We start from the raw sequence: 23,158 nt of genomic DNA on the forward strand, positions 1-23,158 counted from the left end.
TGTTCAAACAGAGTGTTCGTGATGGAGTGGGGGGGGGGGGGGGGGGGAAGTCGGCACGGGATTGGCCAAGCGGCCGTGTGCACCTAGTCACCACCTCGGCAGCCTCATCCGTCAAAGCCCCCTGTCCCTTGGAACGGATGGAACATTGAAACATTAAACGCTCTTGTTTCAACGCCTAGGTAGCTGGGAAACATGAGCAATAGTAGAACTAAAACCCGCAGCACATCGCTCCCTTGGCCCCCAACGAGGTCAGATGAAACGGGCTCACTCGCGCCTGAACCTCTCAGATGACGATGCCCAACGCAGTCTGCGCGTGAGAAGGCAAACCGAGAGCCCGTTTCAGCCTGCAGCATGACCTATCCAAACGCCAACGTGATGCTATTCACAAGTGAATGAAATAAACAAATACTAATATCCCACGCCTGACCTTCCTAATTTCCACGCACAGCACCACGACACACATCGGAGCGTCCCGAGCCGCATGCAAGCACTTTCTCTCGCATATGCCAGACCCCAGATTCTGCCGCCCCGCATCATTCATCACTTGTTGCGCATGCCACTTGACACCACACAGCTTCTACACTCACATCTGCTCCTCACAAGCCCATCTCATATTTCCCATCCCGACCTCGACTCAATTTCACACCCTTTTCCTCACCCAGTCTCACCTCGAACCACCGACAAGCCCCGCCAAATGTCGCAGCCAGAGCCCTCCCTCCCGGGCGCCGACCGCATCCGCTCCCTCAAAGATGAAGACTCGATATTCCAAGCCTTCGACGCATACCCCTGGACAAAGGACACAATGTTCCTCGTACGCCGCCCTTCCCACCAGAATTCTCACGCGATCCCCTCCCCTCCCCCCGTCGACAAAAGCTAACACCGCCAGTCCGGCCTGTCCGCCATCCTCGGCCCGCCCAACACACCCGGCTCCCCGTCAGACATGGCCGTCCACGCCCGCATCTTCTACTACGCCCAGCGCATAGGCGTTCAAATCGACTTTGCCAAGTACAAAGACTGGCTGTCCAGACACCCCGGTCACAAGGCGCCCCAGGTCCTACCAGAAGAATACCGCTCCCCTTCCGCACCCTCGCCTTCTGAACCTCCACTTCCCTGGCAGCAAGCCGCCCCCAAGGCCGATCTCTACGTCGACCGTAAAGCCGCGGCTGAGAATGCGGCCGGCGACCAACCTAGCTACCCGATGGGTTTTGCCGAGATGCTCAAGCTGCTGCAGGAGGGGAAGCCCATTCCCGGGATAAAGCAGATTCCCAATACCGTTGTCAGAGATCCGGTGAGTCTTTGAGCTGATTTTTGTATATCACTCTTTCCTCACCTGGAAAAGAGGCGTCAGACTCATCATTCATCACAGTCAGTCAAACCCGTTGGTTCTCGGGCAGCTCCCAAGAAACCCTGGGAACGGGACAACCCTCAGATTGCCCCGGAAGTGAATCTTCCCAAGGCTCTCGACACCGAGTTTCCTCAACTCGACACCGAGACTGCTGAAGCAACATCGACAGCTGATCCCCTGGCTTTATAACACTGTAATGCAGCGCGTATTCTTTATATCTTGTTTCAGCTATCATTTGCATGGTGAGAAAAGGCGTTAGGACTGACCGGCGCTTTCTTTTCTTTCTTTTCTTTTATTTATTCGCTTATATAATCTTGATGAACCGCAATCAAAGTCATGAGCCTGGGTTGAAAAATTGAGGCAAAAATCATTTTGAAGAGTATACTTGAAAACATGGATGGGCGTATTACGTAGCTACAAGGAAAAATATCTGCATAGTTGGTCATCCTTCAAGCTTTGGCACGTATTAGCAGAACTTCACTACAGTAGACATCAAGTCATATTGGGCCAAAAGTCGTAAAGCAAAATTCTTATATTATGCAAAGGCGATAATGACTTCAAGATCCGACTACACACACAAAGGTTTGTCTAACGATATGCCCCTGCAAATCGTGGTCCAGGACCCATACGACTACCCATACCAGGCCCAACTCCAGGTCCAGGCCGCGTAGTGACGGCGTGGTTGGTGCAAAGCATGCCGACTCGGGATCCAAACTTGGAGCCCCTGAGAGAAACCATATGCTTTCGAATGTGGGCCGCCACCATCTCGCGATGCTGAGGTGTAGCATTGTTAAGAATCCACTGCACAAGATAATTGCCATACTGGTCACTCGCAATGTCAATCAGCGGAATTCGAGTCCGGTCCAAGCGGCCCTCACAGACACGGTCCAGATAACGACCCAAGAACTCGCTGTTCCCAATCTTCAAACACTTCTCCACCACCTTGGATGCAAATTGATCAGTGCTGTACTCGGCGGCGTAACGAATGACGTGATCAACAGCCCTGCCACGGTCTGGTGGTGCGCCATGTTCGCAGATGTGTTGGATACACCAGTTTCCGAACTGTCCATGCGCAACAATATCGATGTTGGCGAGAACTTCCTCAATACAGGGGCGCTATGAGAGAGTTAGCGAGAACAAGGGCAAGAGATGCTCGTTGAGCTACTGCAAGACACTCACCTTGTCTTCCTCCAAACAATTCTCAAAGATATTTTGAACAACCAAGCTGCCAGTTTCCCCCAGAGCTACTTCATGCCACATGCCGCGCAAAGCTTTATTAACGTATTTCATAATTTGAGGTGGAGATTCGGTCCATCGAAGCTCAAAGAGTTTCTGCCATACATGACAAGCATATCGATGTATAACTGTCTCAGGGATGCGGCGGAGAAGCTCGTGGACCATGATTGCCTTGTACTCTTCGGGAACCGAATCGAATGCCTTTTGGACTACATGGCATCCAAAGGGGTCCATGGATAAGTTGAGAGTATTGCCACGGATAGCTTGGGCAATCTTAATCACCTGCTCAGGGGTTCCGTGCTCAAAGCATCTCTGAACTAAGAAATTGCCAAATCTGTTTACCATCAGAGGAAAAGCTTGGGCCACAATGGCTTCAACAATGTCGTATTTCTGGTCCGGTGTGCCAACTTTTAGCTTTTGCTGTAAGAATATGGAGGCTTGCTGATCATTATTGCACACAATCTTATCGACTATGTATTTACAATTGCACGTCACATTACGATCGAGAAGACGACGGTAGTTGAGTGGTTCGGTTGGGGGCAAATAGGTCGGGCCCTCGGTCGGAAGTCCCTGTGGCTAGAATAAGCGGGTGATGTGAGAGAATGTATGAAGATGGCTATGTACTTACTTCGTTCTTCCAGTGAGTCTTGGATGTAAACTCGGATGCATGGGGAGACAGTGGAGTTCCGACGGGCTGTTGCTGGTACCCAGCATAAGCCCCCATCCCCATAGCACCAAGCCCAGGAGGTGGAAGCATATTTGCAGAAGCCATCGGACCCCCAATTGCTTCAAACTGAGCCATTGGTCCGTTCACAGGGTTGTAACCGATGCTGGCGAAGTGGTGGGAGTTACTGGCTCGATGATCGTACCGGTTGGATCGTCTGGTTGCGGATTGACGCATCACAAGATCTGGATCGGGGCTTAGGCGATCTCCACGATACCCTTCCATCGCTTGGTAGGACGAGCACGCGTCGGTGAAACTTTGGTTGAATCCTCGTCCTCCCAGCCAGGTTCCTGGCTGCGGCTCGGCTGCGGCGCCTTGAAGAACATTACCAGCAAGTGATCCTTTGGTGGTTTCCCAAATGCCCTTGGCACGAGTGAAGGTAGTAGTAGACATGGCTTCACTGGTGTCTGAATGGTCATCATCCGTTGCCATCCAGACGTTGTCACGAGCGGTTGTGCCCATGCCTCGAGCTGCGTTGATAGCTTGAAGATCCGGTTCACCCTTGATTGTGCGGATGGACAATTCTTGATCCAACTTGGATATTTTGTTCTGGGCTTGTGCCAGCTGAAGCTTTAGGCGAAGAACTTCATCAGAGTCGGAACGAGCTTCTTCAAGAGTAGCACTGGCTGGACGGGTGCTTGGTGCGGTAGACGAGAAACCATCCGTGGCTGGTGTGATTGGCAAGGAATTACTGGAGGATGTGTGTCCAGGGAGTCGCTGACACATGTTTCCCTCTTCGTCTCCGGATTTGAGTGCCTCGTTCTGCTGGCTAAGCACGGCTTGCTGTTCCGAAAGTCTTGCTAGGAGCTTGTCCATGGGGTAAGCTTCGCTCCTGTTGGAGGACCCTTCAGTCGCTGATTGCTATATTTTGTCTCGTTAGTGAGTTGTTGAATAGGGACAGCGACATGTGACCAACTTACGTTGGGCACGGCTTGATTAACCAGCTTCGACGTGGCAAGCACAGTGATGTTCTTTTGACCAGTGGTGAATGAGGTGTTGTCCTGTAGACCGCATCAGAAGTGTTCGTAGCTGCAAGGGCATTTGGGTGAAGAGGATGATGCATAGAAGAAGACACCCCGTGTAGAGGGCAAACAACAAGAGGAGCAGCAAGATGCTTACACCGGCTTGGCTCACGGGTGATGGTCGATCATCGCTTGTCCTATTGGGTTCTTCCTGGAAAGTGATGACTGGAATGCTGCCGGTTCGCTGAGAAGGTGAACCGCGTGATTCGGAGGAGACCATGTTGGAGCGTAATGCAGCCACAACGCTGGAAAGTATCGACAAGAAATAAATAACAAACGACTGTGCCTATTTGCAGGAGACACAGGCAATAAAGATTATGAAGATTTCACTCAAAAAACAGACCTGTTAGATCGCAGACAGAGGTGATGTGGGAAAACCAAGACAGTGGTGCGAAGAAATCAGAAGAGATGGGGAACAAAAGGAAGAGAAAGGAAGAAGATGGTGTGACGACAGATGGCTGCACTAATATGCTAGATTGACGACGAGCTTGAAAGAGCGACCTGACAGAGAAAATGGCAAGTGCCGGCCAGTGTGAAGATGGCTTGGGTCATTTCCGGCGTGCAGATTAGAAGAAAAGGCAAGATAAATGGCGGGAAACGAGATAGTAGCGAGCGTCCTCGCCGGGGAGGGAGAGTGGAGAGAGAGACGGAAGAATCGTGGAAGTGGAAGTGGAAGGGCAAGACGGAAGACGGGAGACAGACGAGGCGAGTTTTGAGCAAATCCAGCAGACTCGACCGAGCTTTAAGTCAACGCTAGGGCAGGCTGACTGCTATGAGCCACAGCTGCTTACACCTGGCAAACCGATGCTGGCAGGTGCTCAAAGCCTCGGTGCAGAACAGTGAAGGGGTCAAACGACTCTAGTACTTTAGTAGAATGCGACAGTTGCTTACGCCATAAAACCCAACAAACGATCATGGGAGTGAATCAAGTCGCCTCAATATCTTGCGGGTCAGCTTCAGACCTAATCATCCCACAAAGAATGCTTCTCGCACTGTTTGTACTAGCTTTGGCCTGTTAGCGTCACAACTGTTTCAACATAATTCACAACACGTCCAGCATCAACAGTACCAAGATGCGAACTTCATGTTGCATAACTCAGTACTTCAATACTTCCCCCTTGTGTTCTACATTTCAAGGGTCTGGCGCACGTCACGATAGTCTCGACATATTCGTATTTTATGCGCCCGATCGAAAATGTATGGGTAATTCGTACAGCAAAATATACACACTCCATCCATGGAGTCCACCAAACCATGGCCTTGCAGACCCCACGGGCCATCAAATGGTATCGAATTTCTCGTTGACGTTATTTTCAAATCGCAAGACGACGCTTCCGTTCATGCGCTCGCGCCATTTTCGCACATTACCCTCCAGTGCCGCAGTCGGTCGTTTTATCGCTTCCTGCCCGGCTTCTCGGCTGCTCAGTACGTTAGCATAGGCTCTGCCCTCTCAATCAAAGTCTGTACGTACCAGGAGGACCATTCTTCTTTTTTGGCGCGCTCTTTCCACGCTGCTTCAACCTAGACATTACGGGTCAGAATCGTTGTCGTTGCATTTAGGAGACTGAGTCGTTCATCTAGCGTACTCGTCAATGTATTCAAACCGGTCTTCTTCGGCCTCATCCCACGTTGCTAAGACAGGTCCAAATTCGCGCTTCACGTCCTTGATGGTAGCAACCTTTCTCGGATAGTAGGCGGCGACGGCCGGGCCTTTTAATCGCTGACGCAGGACCTTGTTACCCATGCGCACGCCTTCCGGGTTGTATGTCGTCGCGAAGACCTGGCATTGCGCCTGCAAACGTCAGATGGGTAGTCGCATATGAGTTGGATATAGCCAAACCTTCATTAAGTCTAGTAACCGAGCTCGTGTTACACTCATCTTCGCATACTTATAGTTGCTGATGCCGTCCTTTCTTGGTCAAGTCGAGAATTGACGTTGGCAAGGAGCTGTGCCTGGGCTCTCTTGGACCCACTAATTACTTGATTTATCCAGAATTTTGGTTCGAACAATCTCAATGTTCCAGAGGCAGAACCAATTGACTGGTAAATTGCAGAGACGTAGGCAAGGTAATTATAAGGGTTCAAGCAATATATACAAGCACGAATGCATGCCCAACATACGCCCATACACGCGCCAACATATACATATTTTCACACTGGACCAAAGGCGCACGTGATCTATCGCTGCTGACTGGCTACACGCCTCGGTGTGGACCCACCTCATAGTTTGTCAACGTCGTTTTGCTACACTGTCTTCAATAAATTTTTTGAAAGTAATTTTCAAAGTCTCAACACTAAAACCCTTTGTTTTTGAAAACATGTCAAAAAGACCCGCACAGGATAGTGCCAGCCAAGAGAGCAAAAGGAAAAGATATAGTCCTCCTACCGAAGAAAATGTGGCATCAAACATCAGAGTACCTGGTCCTATCCCGGCCATGTTTGCATTAACGCCGTGGCTTTCTTCAGATATACCTTCAGGTCTACCTTCTATTCCGAAAATTTTAGATCCGGAGCTTGAAGCGACTGTTTTCCGGCATCCAGGTCTGAGTGACCCTCTCCGCAGCTATGAACGTCTCGAATGGTTAGGTGATGCCTACTTGGAGTTGATTGCATCTAGCTTGATCTACCAGACATTCACCTCCACTCCTACTGGAAGATGTTCTCAACTGAGAGAAATACTGATCCGAAACAAAACTCTGGCACAGTACTTCCGCGAGTATGGTTTAGAATCCAAGGCTCACTTACCAAGTGACTTGAAGACGGACATTTCACGCAGTCGAGGAAGTTCGAGTGACAAGGATATCATCAAGACACAAGCCGACATGTTTGAGGCATATGTTGCCGCCGCTATTATTTCTGACCCTGAAAACGGCATGGCCAACACAGCATCTTGGCTCAAATCGCTTTGGGCCAGGACTATCAAGGACCAAATCTTGAACAACGAAAAAAATCGCAAGCTGGGTACTCAGCCCAGTTCCACAGCGCAGGGGAGCACCAAAGACATGGCGTCTAGCAGCAATCTCAGCGCCAAAGAGAGGCTGCGTATAGAAATTGGAGTCAAGGGCGTCCTCATTCGGTACGAGGACATGCCCAGAATAGGCAAAGATAGGGACCTTGGCTTGCCTCTCTACACGGTGGGTGCGTATTTGGATGGGTGGGGTGAGAGAAACAAGCTCCTCGGCACTGGAACGGCCCTTGGGAAAAAAGAAGCGGCACAGAAAGCAGCGCAAAAGGCGCTGGAAAATAAGAAGCTCCTCAAGCCGTACGTGGCAAAGAAGGCTGCGTTTATGGAGGCCACCAAGGCTGCTGAAGAAGCTTAACAAATGTCTCAATTGTGGAACGATATCTGCGTTGTAGATAGAATTTGCTTGTCATGATACCCATAATGTTTATCGATCATTTATACAATCGCACATAGGTGACTATCATATGAGAAGAGAATGGCGCGGAACATTCAGTACGGTGGGGGACGAGGATTTTCACCTACTACTGCTTGGATTTCAGCAGGGCCATTCTATTCTCTCCTTTGCTCATAACACAGTTTGTCAGATACTTGCCAGAGTTACTTCCTGTAGATTCACAGGGTAGAACAGCGCAGCAGGGCTCCTACCCTGCTGCGAGAAGCCGCCGTTGGGTCATGATGCGATTCGCAGTCAGTGCTCATCTGAGGCCGAGGATCCCAGCGACTCCAGCACCCCAAGTTAAGGCTTAACATGTTGTCCACCTAAGTCCATTCTTCACTGCCCGAGTCCTCACAGACGATAGCTTTACTGACAAGGAAACTCAGCATAAAGTACTCTGTGAAGAAAATGTGTGTTGTGAATCGCAATGATGTAGTGAATCAAAGCGTGTTCGTCGCCTCGGGCTAGTGCTATTCCGTGCGGGCAATGTCTAGTTGACCTTTGTCATTCTAGCAACCATATCGGTAACGCGTCAAAGTAAAGAAGTCCGGGGAACGGACCAATTAGACATGACCGGGTGCCGAATCAGGGCCAGTCACCCGTTGACACCATGTTTGGGGAAGGTTTATTCACCCACATCTCTAGCCTCGGTCGGCACCTGCCAGTCTGCTCGTGTCTGGTTGTGCTTTCAGGCATCCATCCACCACCACCTGCTTCCGCAGTGGCGGCTCCAGGGGCCTCGGCTGACAGCCATCAATTGATCGACCTTCTCGTGCCACTCTGCTCTGGCCCAACCATCAAATGGCCTTCAACATCATCATCGCGGTAGACGCAAATTTTATTCTGTCTCGATCGGGCACGCGACGGCAACGAAGACATTCTCGTTGAAGCGCAAATGTTCTGCGATTTCCGCCCGCCTCTCATTTCGTCATCTTCCCAGTCTTTCCTACGGCCCGCCGCCTAACCTAATCTGCTATCTACCATCCACCATCCTCTGTCGGCGCGTCGATAGCAGCGAATGGCATATCCAATTGCGATACGAACCAGCTATCAAAAGCATCTCACCGCTTCAACTAGCTGAGCTTCTCAACAAAAAGCATACAACATAGATACCCAGGTGCGGCAGACGCTGCACCAATCTGTATCATCATGGCCGACTCCGTAGGTACGTCAATATGCTGTTTATCAACCACCACGGCGCAGATCTTGGCCCTATCAGGATGCTAATCAGAGCCATTGCTGCCGTCAGATCGTGTGTTCGTCCATGCCCTCAACACAGTCAAGAAGATCCCCAAGACCGGCGCATCACGGCCGCCGCCATCTGATCGCCTCCGCCTCTATGGCCTTTACAAGCAAGCCATGGAGGGGGATGTTGATGGTGTCATGGAACAGCCCACCGCTGGGCCGTTCCTCACAGCCGAAGAATTACACAGGGAGAGAGACAAGTGGGATGCTTGGAACTCGCAAAAGGGCCTTAGCCGAACGGAAGCCAAACGCAGATATGTGGAAGCGCTTATCGAAACTATGTACCGATACGCCAACACATCGTACGTTGCTTGTATCGATCTACCATTCTCGCCGGCGAGATTACTGATATGACATTACAGTGATGCCATCGAGCTTGTCACTGAACTAGAGTTTGTTTGGAACCAAATAAAGCACAACTCTCCAAGCTCAACCGATTCATCTCCGAAGGCGCCCGCGCCCAGCAAGGGCCCTCGGACGTTCCAAGAACCTTTGAGTGGCAGCGATGGCCCTATGAAGATATTGAGCCCCATGAGCGAGCAAGACGAAGCTGAATTGCGATCTCAGCGCATGATGGACCTGGACGATGCCGTGGAAGAAAGCCGAGAGCCGGAAAGCCAAGACCAGAAGTCATCGAGATGGCAGAAAAAGGTCGAGCGCGCCGTTACTAAGCTGTCGGCAGAGGTCGCTGCTTTAAGAGAACAAATTACGACTGGTAGGGAGTGGCGATCAAAGAAAGAGCGAAGCTTTCCTGCGTGGTTTGGCTGGCTTCTCTGGATATTCCTGAAGCATTTGCTTGTGGACTGCGTCATTCTTTCCATTATCTTGTTATGGATGCGGAAACGCAAGGACAGGCGCCTGGAGGACTTGGTCCGGTCCGCGCTGAAGATTATACGAGAATACGTTCGGAATATTCTACCGTCGAGGTGAATAAAGGAAATTCACTACAAATGACAAACGACGGCACAACCCACCGCGCTTTTTGACTTGCCACTAACATCGCCAGGGGCGGTGGTATAAAGAGACGGGCACGCTGCACGCGGCATCTATGTCATCTAGCAGACGCGCCAGAATGCCCTAGACATAACACACGCGTTGGGCACGCTTCTGTCCACCCCTCGCTAGGACAGAAAAGCACATGTGGCGGACCAACAGTTCATCAACAGATTCTACTTGTGCTGAAGACACCAGATTCGCTTCTAGCACTCAGCACAAGTAAACTGTCATTAAGAGGTGGGATCTTTATCCTTTTTAATAGACGACTCATGAGGATTTACATGTACAGTTAGTTATACCGGGAGGTGATTTTGATATCAGCCGTGCTCAAGGCTGGAAAAATATAATACAGATAGAAGGGACATGGCGCATGTCGCCCATCTACCACCGCCCCGACGCCAATAAGCTCAGGCATGATGAAGTTGTGCATGTTGAACAGGCCCCCTTCCTCCAGCGTCAGTCAATTCTCCCATCAGACGGGCAACTCGACAGCCGCCGCAGCTGCCCACAGCTGTCAAACGCATTCTTCCCAGATCACTACTCCCCATCCCATACGCATTCCCAAGTTCTCCTCTCCTCTCCTCTCCAACTCTTCCACTCCAACCATTAAAAGACTTTAAACCACGATGAAAATTCCCAAAAATGTCCACCCCAAAACCACAAACGCCCTCCTCCTCCTCCGCGGCAAGCCTCCAAAACGACATCCCACCGCTCACCACGCTCCTGCCGGCTATCTTCGTCCCCGTAACGGGCGCCTTCTTCACACACACGCCGCCAGCCACGCGGGCCGCCCAGATCCGCGAGTCCATGGCCGCGCTGGAGACGCACTCGGCCCACGTGCGCGCCAACATCCTCGCCCTGACGGAGCAGGAGTGCCGCCGGATATCGCGCGACGCCGAGATCCAAGAGGCCCGGGCGGGCGTGGGCGCGCAGCCCCCGCCGCGGAGGAGGCTCGCCAGCGCCGCGGACAAGGCCGCCATGGTCGCCAACATGCAGGCGGCGTGGGAGCCCAGCGCGGACAGGGAGCTGCCGCGGACGCCGGACTTTTCGGGCTGGCTCGTCTCGAGCCCCCGCGAGTGGGGGGAGAGAGAGGTGCTGAGGACGGTGGCGAGGACCATGGCGGACTTGAAGGGGTTTGGGGAGCACGTCGCGAGGGTGAGGGGCCGGTATGAGGAGGCGCTGCAGAGGGAGGAACGGAGGGAGCGTGAGCGGGAACTCCACGAGAAGAAGTGATTCGCGTGGTGGGCGCAGATGGGCGGCAAGAAACGCCTTTGTGGGAAGGGGCAGGGCTTATGGTTGATGAAGCATCAAGGTACGGGGCGAGATGAGGGAGACAACCGGTACAACATCACGAAAAAAAGGAAAAGAAGAGAGAAGAAAATGCGTAGTACTGTCAATATGGTAATTATTTACCCCAACTACTCACCCTTCTTCTAGCCCGCCGTCATATATGTACAAGAGACACCAACAACCACCAAAGCTGACAAATGGAATCTTTTTAATTTGGTACAGCCGACAGAGTCTTCTTACACTCCATAAGCAACCTGGCCCATGGGCTTATCTTCCTCCATTCCAGGCGCCATAAAGTTCGTTCTGGGATCACCCGTAGCCTTGGACGCGGAGCAGCGTGCCATGGTTGGTGAACTGAGGGAAGAAAATATAGTCAGCAGCTGGAACTTGGCAATCAGAGCGATTTGAGTTGAACCATACCTTCTAGAGATGACGTCTGTGAAATAAAAATTGTCAATAACCTTCTTCAAAGGCTCTCCAGTAGCCTTTGACCCCTTGTTCTGATCCACCAACTGAACCTTGCTAAGCTGTCGGAGAGCAACGGGCTCAACAAAGTCGTACGCGGCCAGGGCCGGAGAAATCTCAATCATACGGTCCCGAACAGCGGCGAGGTCGTCATAAGGTAAAGACACACCAAGGAATTCACTGGCAGCACGGAGGATCTTCCAGTCAGTGCGGGAAGCACCCGGGAGAGAGGTGGCAGCACGGGTGGTCTGGACGCGGCCCTCGGTGTTGATATAAGTACCGGCCTTTTCGGTGTAAGCAGCACCGGGCAGGATGATGTCGGCAATCTGGGCGCCACGGTCGCCGTGGTGGCCCTGGTAGACTACAAAGGCATCCCGGGGTATGTCGGCCTCGTTGAACTCATCAGCACCCAGCAACCAAACGAACTTGGGTTTGGTCTGGGCAACCTCGGCCGAAGGCGTCGTGAAGCCCACTTCGAAAGCACCGGCTCTTGAAGCTTCTCTCTGCAGGACGTTGTAGCCATCCCATTCAGGAGTGGTAAAGTTTGCAGCGTTCTTCTCAACAAAGGCACCAACAGTCTCGTAGAAGGCCTTGGCATCAGCATGGTCGGTAACACCAGAGCCAACGATAATCATGGGCCTCTTGGCAGCCTGTAGCTTCTTGCCGAAGGGGCCGGCGAGAGCCTTTTTCAGGGAGGCATGGTCGGTTCCAAGGTGCTCAAACTCAAAGGTAGAATCCCACGTCTCACCAACAACACCAATCTCGAGGTCGGATCGCAGCCACTGCTTGCGAATGCGGGCATTCAAGACGGCGGCCTCGTGGCGGGGGTTGCTGCCAACGATGAGAATGCAGTCGGCCTCCTCAATGCCCCAGATACGTGAGTTGAACAGATAGTTGGATCGAACATCGACGCCATGGGCGATAGGTTGGCTACCGGTGGGAGTGTCGAGAGCGAGGTTATCGGATCCAAGCTTATTGGCCATGTCCTTGGCGACGACCAAGGATTCGACCTCGGTCAAAGCACCAGAGATAATCTTAAACTCGTTGCCCTGGGGCTTCTTGGCCGCCCTGGCCCTGGCCACTTCAGTAAGGGCCTCCTCCCAGTCAGCGGGCTCAAACTTGCCCTCGCGACGGATCAAGGGCATGGTCAGTCGCTGGGTCTTGAGACCATCACATGCAAATCGGGTCTTATCATTGATCCATTCCTCATTCACATCATCGTTGAGGCGTGGGATAACACGCATAACCTCCAAGCCTCGAGAGTCGACACGGATGTTGGAGCCGAGGCCGTCGAGAACATCAATGGACTCGGTGTGCTTCAGCTCCCAGGGTCGGGCACGGAAGGCGTAGGGTTTAGAGGTCAGGGCGCCGACAGGGCATAGGTCGATGACGTTTCCCGAAAGCTCAGAATCCAGGCTCTTCTCAAGGTAGGTACCAATCTGCAGATCGTTGCCGCGGCCGGTAGAGCCGAGCTCAGGAGCACCAGCGATATCGTTGGCAAATCGAACACATCGAGTGCAGTGGATGCATCGGTTCATCGACGTCTTGATCAGCGGTCCAATATTCTTGTCCTCGACGGCACGCTTGCCTCCAATCTCGTGGAATCGGCCGCGGTCGGCTCCGTATCGCATGGACTGGTCCTGGAGATCACACTCGCCCCCCTGGTCGCAAATGGGGCAGTCGAGCGGGTGGTTGGCCAGCAGGAATTCCATAACACCCTCCCGGGCCTTGTGAGTAATGGGCGAGTTGGTCTTGACGACCATACCGGGCTGCACTGGCCATGCACATGAGGCCACGGGCTTGGGGGCCTTTTCAACCTCAACCAGGCACATTCGGCAGTTTCCGGCAATCATGAGTTTTCTGCAACATTTGTTAGCGAGTCTCGTGTTCGGTATCGGCTAATCAAACGGGGAATCGTACTCATGGTAGCAATATCTAACTCAACCGTTAGCAATCTTCTTCGAACCGGGTTGCATCTCCTGGGGCCCGCACTTACCTAGGAATCGTAACGCCTGCTTTCTCGCACGCTTGGATCAGGGCAGAACCAGCTACACTTCGGGTCAACAACAATTGGCGCCAAACCCGGTACAAAAGTCATCTCATACCTTCAATCGAAACTTTATTTCCATCTAGTATCGCATTAGCACATGTGCAGGCGTCAATGGGCGAGGCAGGGCAAAAAGCTGCTCACCAACTGTCAGTTCAACCTCCGCCTGGCGTCTGGGGGTGGTAGCGAAGGTCCGCGAGGCGTTGACGGTCCGCCTGCTTGTCCGCCAAGCCGAACGTGCCAGAGACTGTCGGAGCATCGTGTCGCCTTGACGGAATAAAGGGGATGGACGATGCAAGGCGCTGCAGCGAAATAAAGGCTCAAATCGTTGACGTCTGGAAGAGAAGTGGCCGAGCGGAAGCATTAGCAATGATCCACATAACACCGATTAATTTACATGCGCTCTGATTGGCTGGCTGCTAGCATGGATGAATGCCTGAGGCCGGAACGTTTAATCGAATCCACCATAAACCTTCATCCGAAATTTCCAGAGCTGGAAGCTTTTTCTTTTTCCTTTCCAATATTAATTGTACACGAGCACACTTTATTGTAGGTGAGCTTGAGCTTCGCATCCGCACCAGTGGGCGCGATGTCTTCAGTCGAGTCTTCCTCTATCTTGTGCCCCAGAAAAATTTTCCAGTACGCCGATTATGGAAGCATTTGAGAGAATTAATCTCGATGAGCGCTGCCTCTTACCGCCGGTCGTTACATTCCATCATATGACTCCAATCCTAGGCAATGATGTGTGTAGATGCAGATTCGCAGGAGTTCGTCGTGGGGTGATGTGTCTTCTGATGGCTATGTATGGTACATAGAGAAACCCGCTATGAGCTACAGCTGCACTGCATGAGCCGTCCCGGCCGAGGAACCTCACCAACCCATCTTTGTTCCTCCTCTGCATCACCTTTGTACACAACACCATCAAATATCTTGCCATGCCACTCATCTTCAAACGGGTTCAGGGCCATGTGCATGATGCGGTTCAGAACATCTCGCTCTCCTTCCTTCTCGACTCGCCGAATAACCTCATCCAAGACCCAGCTCCTTGGAACAAAGTTTGGATTTACTCGCTTCATGGCCTCGATTCTCTCCTGGTCCCTTTCTTCCGAGACTCGTTCCCCATCTTTCCAGTCCTCCACTACGCGAGCGTGCCACTTCTCCAACCATTTCGCGACACGGTCGCGGGCCTCATCCTCACCCACGGTACCCGGCGGTCCCTCCGCATGGAAGAACACAGCAGCCTTTTCCCTTCTTCCTTCTGGCGAGGACACCTCTGCCAATTTGACATTGCTAAGCCGGCGGAAGAAGTGGTTAAAGTCCAGTTCTAGGGCTTCAAGGGTGTCGAGAGCTGGACTGAATAGCTCATTAAAATCAGTGGGTTTGAGTTCCCGCAGGCCCAGCCTAAGCGTCATCAACCTCTTGTACTCTCCCAGAAAGACCTCCTTGAACTCATCGCCGGTTTGCATAATGAGCTTTTCCGCCCGTGATATGACTTCCTCCTGCTGGTCTTCCTTGACGCCCTCCGATATGAAGGTGGCATCGTCAGCAAGCCCTGCCGCGCCCATCAGTTCCCCCAAAGCCTCCCCGAATCGCACAAGATTCCACCAAATAATGGTGGGCTGATTTCTATAGCTATATCGTAGCGTATAGTCGTCGTGGTTTGGCGTATACGACGGGTCAAAATTGTCCATGAATGCAAACGGGCCAAAGTCTATCGAGAGGCCATATACAGACGTATTATCAGTATTCTGCCAAAAAATAGTCAGTCCCAGCTGCCAGACGTTGAGGTTATCATGGTTCAATCCGACTCACCAAAACACCATTCATAAAGCCGTACGCTTGCCAGGCGGCCACCGTCTTGGCGTTGCGGCGGGCAATCTCGCGATACAGCCTGGCGAACCTATTCTCGGCCGTCTCCGCAGGTCCCTGGAGCTCCTTCTCTGGTACTCGGCGGCCTGGGACGGGCGACTGCTGGGGCCTCTCGGGATCCTCCAGCCGCGCGGGCAGGTTCTCCCAGCCGCCAAAGACATGCTCGGCAGTATACGTGGCCAGCTTCCGTATCAAGTCGCGGTCGCCCCGCGCACGCAGGATATCAAAGTTGCCCAGGCGCAGCCACGACTCTGCGAACCGCAACACAACAGCGCCCGGCTCGATGCTCTCGCGCAGGACCTTGGAGTGCGGGAGGAGGGTGAGGGACAGCGCGCGGGTGGAGGGTATCCTCAGGGCGTTGAGCGCCTCGGACACGACGAACTCCCGGATGCTGGACCGCAGGACGGCCTTGCCGTCTGCGAACCGGGAGTACGGCGTCAAGCCGGCGCCCTTTAGCTGCAGCTCGTACTTCTTCCCCGTGTCCGGGTTCCGCGACTCGAACAGGGATATGGCTCGCCCGTCGCCCAGCTGGCCGGCCCACTGGCCGAACTGGAAGCCTCCGTAGCACTGCGCCCACGGGTACCCGCCCTCCAGCTTCTCCTCGTCCCATCCGTACAGCTTGTTGCCCGCGACAAACTGTCGAAAGTCGTCCGTCTTGTCCTCTCCAGCCTTGATGCCGATGTCGCGGAGGGCGGCTGGGCTCACGGCCAGCAGCTCGGGGTCTTTCTGCCGCTCCGGCCGGACCCAGGTGAACAAGGCATGGCGGACTTGCCTCGGCAGGATCTGGTCTCGGGGCGTCTTGTGCGAGTCGGCGGGCGTGGGGAAGACCGAATCGGGCGGCAGGGATTCAGTAAAGTGCCATGATTTCGGAAGGTCTTGAAGCGTGGCGCCTGCGGCCGTCGAATGGTTCGCCGTCATGTTGAACGGAGCTCGGAGTCGCGGGGCAGCTCTTCGCAGAACTGCGCGGTGTAGCATCAACGGCGGTTCGGCCTTGGTTTTCGCTGTTGCACGAGCTTGGGACGGGCTTGGATCAGTGTGAAGCGTCGATTATGGATCATATTTCAAGAGACTCCTGCTCCTCGTGGTTCCGGTGGCCATGGGGCTGGTAAACCGGAAACGTGGTTGACGTCAACGCAACGTTGTCGGTCCGGATGGATAACATCATTTCAGCCCCACTTTGCGGACGTTCGGACATGGACAGTGTGTCCGTAGGCGACACTTTGCAGCAAGTCAGCAAGTTGAGTAAATTAATAAAAAAAAGAATACAAGGTAAGAAAAATGAGACATGATTATGTAGGTGAAATAATCATTGGGAATCAGGACCCAGCCGTTTACAAGCTTTTATAGACCCATACACCACGTAACCATGTGCCGTCAACGTCGGTTCCGACTCGATGCTTACCCTACGACCTCGGTGCCTGTGGTGCTTACATGCATCAACTCCGTCGACTCAAGTTGCACATCATACACCTACCTGCATCCAGTCTTGATGAAGAAGAAATGAGAAGGAAAATTGTGTAGATTTAGTGGCTCATTACCAGGCCGCGCTCCGCACTCCGGTCTGTATTTGTAACACGCCTTGTTTCCGTTCTTAATTCCGGTTTCGACCTTGGCGCCCGGCAATTGACTAGCCCGACCTCCACTGTTGCGGGGAGGCGTCGATTTCGCAATATGTCCAACACCTTAGCACATTGCGACTGTGCTCTGCTCATTTTCTTCTCCTCTTTTTCAATAGTCTCATCTTCTCGCAACTATACATCACCAAATCACACTCATACCCGCACACAAATCCAACAACATGGCCTCAAGTGACGCAGCTTCAAAGGGCTCGTTCCCACCAACCCTAAAGCTCAACGACGGCAACGAGATTCCAGTGGTGAGCACCCATGGAGGATGACATGGTTCACTCTTTCTCCTGGCGCCTTTCCAACAGCCCCCCTCGTCAGATGATTCCACTCGATACTGACAAAACTCCACAGCTCGCATACGGCCTCGGGACGGCCAATTACAAGAGCACCTCGGGCTATGACGAGTCCGTCGTGGCCATCACCAAGACGGCCATAGCCCTCGGATATCACCACCTCGACGGAGCAGAGGGCAAGCGCAGCCAACTCAAAAAGCCACGGCCCCCATTGTCAGACTTTACTAACAAGCGACCAGTGTACGGAAACGAAGAAGAGCTAGGGGCGGCCATCAAGGCGTCGGGCGTCCCCAGAAGCCAGCTCTTCGTCACCACAAAGGCGCACGGCGAACAGCAAAAGCCCACGCAGGAGGCCTTCGAGCTGTCCCTCAAGAAGCTGGGCCTCGACTACGTCGACCTCTACCTCATCCACGGACCCTGGTTCGCCGGCTCGGACGCGGAGCTGCAGCGGAAATGGGCCGACCTCGAAGCCATCAAGGCCTCGGGGAGAGCCAAGTCCATTGGCGTCTCCAACTTTCTCCAGGAACACTTGGAGGTTATCCTCAAGACGGCCAAGGTGGCCCCGGCCATCAACCAGATCGAGTACCACCCGTACCTGCAGCACGGCGACCTGGTCGCGTTCCACAAGAAGCACAACATTGCCGTCTCGTGCTACGGGCCCCTGCTTCCGCTGACGAGGGCCAAGGGCGGCCCCGTTGACGCCGTGTGGTCGGAGCTGGCGGCCAAGTATGGCGTTTCCGAGTCCGAGATTGGACTGAGGTGGATCTTGGACCAGGGGCTGGTTGCGCTCACGACGAGCTCGAATAAGGACCGGCTGCAGGGTTACCTGACCAAGCTGGCTGCGTTTCAGCTCACGCAGGAGGAGGTGGCGCGGATAGCAGAGGTGGGCAACCAGCATCACTTCCGTGGGTTCTGGTTGAACAAGTTTGGCCCGGATGACAGGCGGTAAAGCAGTAGGTCGTCGGTAAACTCCCATAGTGGACAGTAGTAGTTGCGATGGAAAAACAAGCACAAGTATTGTTTCACCTTTGTAAATTACATGTGTGTGGGTAGAATTCGTGATGCCTAGCATACACCCTGGAGCATATAGCCACACAGCCTCCCCCAATCTCATAATTCGTCGTCGTCCGAATCACCCGCAGCTACCACCTGCTTCTTCTTTTGAAACGGCAGAGCCCGCGGCGGCGGAGGCGCATCTCGTTCCTTTTGTGGTGGCGATGGCTCCCTCACAGCTTCGCCCACCGTCCCGCCCATGTCTTCATCCTCGTCCTCGTCCTCATTCGCCACAGAAGCCGTCGCCTCCGTCGTACTCTCCGCATCCTCATCTTCCGGCTCATCCTTGGCCGTCATATCGACGTCCTCCTCTGGGGACTCATTCTCAACAGCCTGGGCCTTTCTCTTGGGCGCCTTCTTCCCCCTCTTGACAGTCTGTACTTCCTCCACCTCGCCTGCCTCTCCGCGGTGGGCGCCATTCGCAGACAATTCCGTGATGATCTTCTGCTGCTCCCGAATCTTGACCTTCTTCTCATTGAGCAAATCTCTAAACTTTTGCAGCACCGCCACCTCATCCTCCTGCTTGGCGGCGACGAGCTCATCCAGCTGGGACCTGAGCTCATCCACAGAAGTCTGCAGGTCTCGGGCCTGGGCGTCGGACGCGGACGCGGCGGCTTTGGCCTGGGTGACGGCGTCGACGGACGTGGCGCACCATTCAAACAGCTCGATGGCCTCGTCCCCGTCGTAGCCTAGCGTGATGGCGCCGAGACGTTGCTGTTGTTGCAAGACTTAGGGTTTGGCAATCAAGTGAGAGACGGGGTAAGCACGTACAGTGATGCCTTGGACCTGTTTCCGGACGGTGAGGGATATCGACGATCCGCTCTGCACCGTGGCGGATGCCTGGATATCCGGAAGCGGCTGCTGCTCGAAGACGGACTGCAGTACGGTCTGCCATTCTGCTTCGGAGACGGGGCAGTTTTTGACGCGGAGAGATGCAACACGGTCATGCCGTACTGGGATGGATTTGGATTTAGCACGGGTTCCTGCATTTCTTGATTTTTTCTTCCCGTCTTTGGAAATGGGCTGCGCGTGAGTGCCGGGGACAAAAGCGCAGGGCTATTGTGAACTCACACGAACACACGTAGGGCGCCTCGCCTTCTGTGCCGACCAGTTTCAGGTCCAGTGGCTTTGAGCCCTTTGACGAAACTTGGACGAGAACGTACGATGATTCGTTCTCGCTTTGGGAGAATTTGAGAACCCGTTTGGGGGCCATGGTGTTGTGAGAATTACGTGGTGAAGGCGAGGTGGTCAAGCTGTCACGGACTCACCAGGCGGGAGGGCCTGAATCTTTGTATCCCGGGGGCGTCTAGCAAGTGCGCCTGTAGCCCAACGTACGGTCGCACATTAGCTAAGGTCCGCAGTTGCTGCCACAACCCCACATCTAGCATTTTAAGCGATTTCAGCGGTTTGGGCGGTTTAAGCAGATTACCTGTGTACGAGCAATGCCACCACCACGAAGAGACCTAGAATACGTACGGGAGGAGGTCCACGCTCTTCTAAATAAAGGACTCACCCATTAGCAGATGATTCACTCAAGAGGTATTGTGTGCAGGGATCCTTGTGACCACTACCGTAGGCAGATAGCCCGGGATATAGATGGATTCGCCTCTCCATTTCCCATTTACGTACGATTACCAGGCCATTTTAGTGGTGCGTGTAGTAACTATAAATGGCCTGATCGCGCGTCTTCTTGCTTTAATAAAGACTAGGGTGAATTGCCTGTGGCGGATGTACGTACGGGATTAGGCACTGGCTTCTAAGAATAGCTAATTGATCTGATTAAGAGGCTAGGGACTTAAGATAAGCTGATTAAGCTAAACGAGGACGGAACTAAGTAAGATCCCGTGATATTATAAGCTTATACGTATACATTTTATTTATTATTTACTTAATTACGTATATACTACTTACTATACTACATCTCTTATTATTTTACTATATAATTAAAGAGGCTTTAAGTTAAGTAGCTTTAAGCGGAGGTATTAAATAGTAGTTCTATTTAATCTAGGATAATAGCTAGTACCTTCTCGTAGTGTTCTAGGTTAATAGTTAATTTCTTTGTATAAAAGAATTAATAAAGCAAAGACTAGCTTTATGTATATAGCCTAAACTGCCTAAACCGCCTAAACCGCCTAAACCGCTAAAATCGCTTAAAATGCTAGATGTAGGGTTGTGGTAGTAACTGCGGACCTGTTACACTTTAAAGGGCACTAATTATAACGATAATATATATATACAAGTCTATGTCTAGCTATAAAAGAGAGAATTATATACGCTTTTTTTATAAGTGCGCTTATTATTAGGGTTATTTACTTATAGTTAAGGGTTTACTCTTATTTAATTATACGTATGTAATTTATACTTATAATAAGTAACCTATTTTAATACACCCCTTAATTAAGCCTATTATTAAGGCTATTATAAGCTCTCTTTTTTTTATTTAAATGCTTAATTAAGTGTTAAGGCTATAATTATAAGCTTAATTACATATATTTTACCTTTTCTTAGCGTTTTAATTAACGTAGTCTTTTATTAGCTAAGAGTTAGTCTATTAACCTTTTATTTATTAAGGTAAGTTAAATATAAGTTATACGTTCTTATTAGCTATACTTATTTTACTTTTATACGCGTAATTTATTAGTATTATTAGCTTCTTTTTTCTTTATTATATATTACTTCTTTAATTATAATTATATTTTAATTAATATTATACTAGTTTAAAGGCGCGTATTACCTTAAAGTTATTAGAGTATATAAAACGTGTTAAATACCCTTTAGTAATAACTATTAGGCTCTTATTACTTACTTTTAAAGGCTTTTAGTATAAAGCCTTCTTCTTTTAATAAAATAATTAAAGCTACTCTTAGGTTACTTAATTATTTTAATAATTAATAGTAAGAGATTAATAAAGCTTAATATATTAAATGTTAATTAATTATTAGGAAAGTTAAGAAATTATTAGTATTATATTTTATAAGCTATTAATATATTAATTAAATTTATTAACGCGCTTTTAAGCTATTACCTTTAAGCCTAATATACTTTATAATATCTCTTATAAGGGTTATATTTAAGTAGCTATTATTAATAAAGGAAAAGGTTAATATTATAAGGTAATTAAAGGCTAATTAAAGCGCTATTATTTATATAAGGCTAGTAATTACACTTATATGCTTTAATAAGCTTATTTTCCGTTATTTTCTTTAATTTTTATACTTAATATGCCTTAAATAAATACTAATCTCGTATTAATAATTTTATTTTAATCTTTATAATTAAGCGAATATTATTAACGTTAAATATTAATAAAAAGGTTAGTCTTTCTCACTCTAATATTATAATTTAAACGCTTATTTAAGCATATAAATGTATAATTAGTATTATAAGGCGCTATAATTATAACTTAATCTTCTAGTAAAGCTAGACTTTATTTATAGAGATATTAAGTCCTATAATACTAGGGCTAATATTACTATTAAAAGCTTTTTAATAGTATTAAATTATAAAAAGGCTCGTGTAAAAGCTATAATTAATACTATAATAAATAAGTTCTTTTCTTAATTAAGTATTATTATAATATAAGCTATACTTGCTTTTATATAATATTAAAGCCTTAAAAAGTTATATTTACCTTTTATTATATCTTACCTTAAAAGGGGAGAGTAATCTTATATTTATAGAGTAAATATATCTTATATCTCTCTTTAATAGTTCTCTTATACGTATAACTTATAAATGTTAGGTTATATTCGTAAATTTATTAAATTTAATAGGCTTTTAAAGTATTTAAATTACTACTTATTAAGTGCCTTTATAAAACTATTTACTAGTATATTTATTATAAGAAGATATAATACTTTAAAGCTTCTCTTTTTATATTTTTACTTTAATTATATTGTAACGCGCACACGGAGTCACCTGTGAAGAGGGACCGAATTAGGTCCGCTTATATCCTAAAACGGGGTACAAATCCCTACTAATTCTAGTTCAAATCCTATAAGTATTATTACGTGAGAAGCGAGTATAAATTAGGGCTAGAACCCTTAATAAATAAGTATAAAAGGATTAATTTAAATATTAAATAATTTAAATAAGTTTTAGTCTTATATTATTAAAAGGCTTAAGAATAAAGTTCTTTCTTAATTCCTTACCTAATTACCCTATATTTTAGGTTTATCTTAATAATTCTTAAAACTTCTTTATATAATTACCTTTAAAAAGATAGTTAGAACTTAAGGATAAAGCCGTGTATTATATAATAATATACTAAAAGAAGAGATACCTATTATATCCCTTACACGTGAATTATTTACCCTCTTAACTCTTATTAAGTACTTTACTATAATTACACGAGAGGTATAGCTAAAGGAGCACTTATATAAACTTAAGTAAATTTAAAAACTTAAAGCTTAAGAGTAAAAGTTACTTTAAGACTTATTCTTAAATAATAAGAGAAGGTTCTTAAAATAATAAGACTTCTTCTTCTTAAAAGAAGATTAAGATTTAAAGATTTAAATTAAGAATCTCTTTAAGTTATCCCTTAA

At 49.7% G+C, this 23,158-nt stretch overlaps 11 protein-coding genes across 12 annotated transcripts; 5 read left to right on the forward strand and 6 right to left on the reverse strand.

Moving 5' to 3' along the window:
* The first annotated feature begins 484 nt into the window (after window positions 1–484).
* Window positions 485–1,907, forward strand: J3458_021929 (uncharacterized protein). 2 transcript variants are annotated; one of them, XM_007815373.2, is made up of 3 exons: window positions 485–811; window positions 887–1,288; window positions 1,367–1,907. In XM_007815373.2, exons 1-3 carry the CDS (start codon window positions 554–556, stop codon window positions 1,532–1,534), a joined length of 828 nt encoding a protein of 275 aa, XP_007813564.2. In that variant the 5' UTR covers window positions 485–553; the 3' UTR covers window positions 1,535–1,907. The 2 variants fall into 2 exon arrangements, with proteins under 2 accessions (XP_007813564.2, XP_065972056.1); XM_066122836.1 differs by having other exon boundaries at window positions 635–1,288; window positions 1,367–1,852.
* Window positions 1,908–1,933: 26 nt separating this feature from the next.
* Window positions 1,934–4,121, reverse strand: J3458_021930 (uncharacterized protein; the record flags this gene model as incomplete). The annotated part of the gene is made up of 3 exons (XM_007815372.2): window positions 1,934–2,461; window positions 2,525–3,151; window positions 3,210–4,121. 3 exons carry the CDS (start codon window positions 4,119–4,121, stop codon window positions 1,934–1,936), a joined length of 2,067 nt encoding a protein of 688 aa, XP_007813563.2.
* Window positions 4,122–4,241: 120 nt separating this feature from the next.
* On the reverse strand, window positions 4,242–4,547 carry J3458_021931 (uncharacterized protein; the record flags this gene model as incomplete). The annotated part of the gene is made up of 1 exon (XM_066122837.1): window positions 4,242–4,547. One exon carries the CDS (start codon window positions 4,545–4,547, stop codon window positions 4,242–4,244), a length of 306 nt encoding a protein of 101 aa, XP_065972057.1.
* Window positions 4,548–5,719: 1,172 nt separating this feature from the next.
* J3458_021932 (mitochondrial 37S ribosomal protein mS33) lies at window positions 5,720–6,173 on the reverse strand (the record flags this gene model as incomplete). The annotated part of the gene is made up of 4 exons (XM_007815371.2): window positions 5,720–5,745; window positions 5,799–5,848; window positions 5,914–6,119; window positions 6,168–6,173. 4 exons carry the CDS (start codon window positions 6,171–6,173, stop codon window positions 5,720–5,722), a joined length of 288 nt encoding a protein of 95 aa, XP_007813562.2.
* Window positions 6,174–6,608: 435 nt separating this feature from the next.
* On the forward strand, window positions 6,609–7,739 carry J3458_021933 (uncharacterized protein). The gene has a single exon (XM_007815370.2). It carries the CDS (start codon window positions 6,646–6,648, stop codon window positions 7,645–7,647), a length of 1,002 nt encoding a protein of 333 aa, XP_007813561.2. The 5' UTR covers window positions 6,609–6,645; the 3' UTR covers window positions 7,648–7,739.
* Window positions 7,740–8,877: 1,138 nt separating this feature from the next.
* Window positions 8,878–9,903, forward strand: ATG37_2 (Autophagy protein 37; the record flags this gene model as incomplete). The annotated part of the gene is made up of 3 exons (XM_066122838.1): window positions 8,878–8,893; window positions 8,978–9,275; window positions 9,336–9,903. 3 exons carry the CDS (start codon window positions 8,878–8,880, stop codon window positions 9,901–9,903), a joined length of 882 nt encoding a protein of 293 aa, XP_065972058.1.
* Window positions 9,904–10,611: 708 nt separating this feature from the next.
* J3458_021935 (uncharacterized protein) lies at window positions 10,612–11,339 on the forward strand (the record flags this gene model as incomplete). The annotated part of the gene is made up of 1 exon (XM_007815368.2): window positions 10,612–11,339. The coding sequence occupies one exon, from the start codon at window positions 10,612–10,614 to the stop codon at window positions 11,200–11,202; it is 591 nt and encodes a 196-aa protein (XP_007813559.1). The 3' UTR covers window positions 11,203–11,339.
* Window positions 11,340–11,495: 156 nt separating this feature from the next.
* On the reverse strand, window positions 11,496–13,577 carry NdufS1_2 (ndufs1 NADH-ubiquinone oxidoreductase subunit; the record flags this gene model as incomplete). Its single annotated transcript, XM_007815367.2, has 2 exons — window positions 11,496–11,613; window positions 11,680–13,577. 2 exons carry the CDS (start codon window positions 13,575–13,577, stop codon window positions 11,496–11,498), a joined length of 2,016 nt encoding a protein of 671 aa, XP_007813558.2.
* A 1,018-nt stretch (window positions 13,578–14,595) lies between these two features.
* J3458_021937 (uncharacterized protein) lies at window positions 14,596–16,558 on the reverse strand (the record flags this gene model as incomplete). Its single annotated transcript, XM_007815366.2, has 2 exons — window positions 14,596–15,519; window positions 15,584–16,558. The coding sequence occupies 2 exons, from the start codon at window positions 16,556–16,558 to the stop codon at window positions 14,596–14,598; spliced, it is 1,899 nt and encodes a 632-aa protein (XP_007813557.1).
* A 942-nt stretch (window positions 16,559–17,500) lies between these two features.
* Window positions 17,501–18,577, forward strand: J3458_021938 (uncharacterized protein). The gene is made up of 2 exons (XM_066122839.1): window positions 17,501–17,737; window positions 17,801–18,577. The coding sequence occupies exons 1-2, from the start codon at window positions 17,527–17,529 to the stop codon at window positions 18,508–18,510; spliced, it is 921 nt and encodes a 306-aa protein (XP_065972059.1). The 5' UTR covers window positions 17,501–17,526; the 3' UTR covers window positions 18,511–18,577.
* On the reverse strand, window positions 18,578–20,089 carry J3458_021939 (uncharacterized protein). The gene is made up of 3 exons (XM_007815364.2): window positions 19,686–20,089; window positions 19,386–19,567; window positions 18,578–19,328 (listed from the first exon to the last, which is right to left on the reverse strand). Exons 1-3 carry the CDS (start codon window positions 19,825–19,827, stop codon window positions 18,672–18,674), a joined length of 981 nt encoding a protein of 326 aa, XP_007813555.2. The 5' UTR covers window positions 19,828–20,089; the 3' UTR covers window positions 18,578–18,671.
* Between the last annotated feature and the right edge of the window lie 3,069 nt (window positions 20,090–23,158).

This window comes from Metarhizium acridum, assembly GCF_019434415.1.
Source record: "Metarhizium acridum strain ARSEF 324 chromosome Unknown scaffold_587, whole genome shotgun sequence".
Taxonomy (NCBI): Eukaryota; Fungi; Ascomycota; class Sordariomycetes; order Hypocreales; family Clavicipitaceae; genus Metarhizium; species Metarhizium acridum.

Coding starts and splice junctions, on each gene's coding strand:
- J3458_021929 (XM_007815373.2), top strand. CDS start 554: ATGCCACTTGACACCACACAGCTTCTACACTCACATCTGCTCCTCACA. Junction 812..886: donor CAAAGGACACAATGTTCCTC/GTACGCCGCCCT, acceptor TAACACCGCCAG/TCCGGCCTGTCCGCCATCCT. Junction 1,289..1,366: donor ATACCGTTGTCAGAGATCCG/GTGAGTCTTTGA, acceptor CATTCATCACAG/TCAGTCAAACCCGTTGGTTC.
- J3458_021933 (XM_007815370.2), top strand. CDS start 6,646: ATGTCAAAAAGACCCGCACAGGATAGTGCCAGCCAAGAGAGCAAAAGG.
- J3458_021938 (XM_066122839.1), top strand. CDS start 17,527: ATGGAGGATGACATGGTTCACTCTTTCTCCTGGCGCCTTTCCAACAGC. Junction 17,738..17,800: donor CCACCTCGACGGAGCAGAGG/GCAAGCGCAGCC, acceptor ACAAGCGACCAG/TGTACGGAAACGAAGAAGAG.
- J3458_021939 (XM_007815364.2), bottom strand. CDS start 19,827: ATGGCCCCCAAACGGGTTCTCAAATTCTCCCAAAGCGAGAACGAATCA. Junction 19,568..19,685: donor GGCGCCCTACGTGTGTTCGT/GTGAGTTCACAA, acceptor AATCCATCCCAG/TACGGCATGACCGTGTTGCA. Junction 19,329..19,385: donor AACAGGTCCAAGGCATCACT/GTACGTGCTTAC, acceptor TTGCAACAACAG/CAACGTCTCGGCGCCATCAC.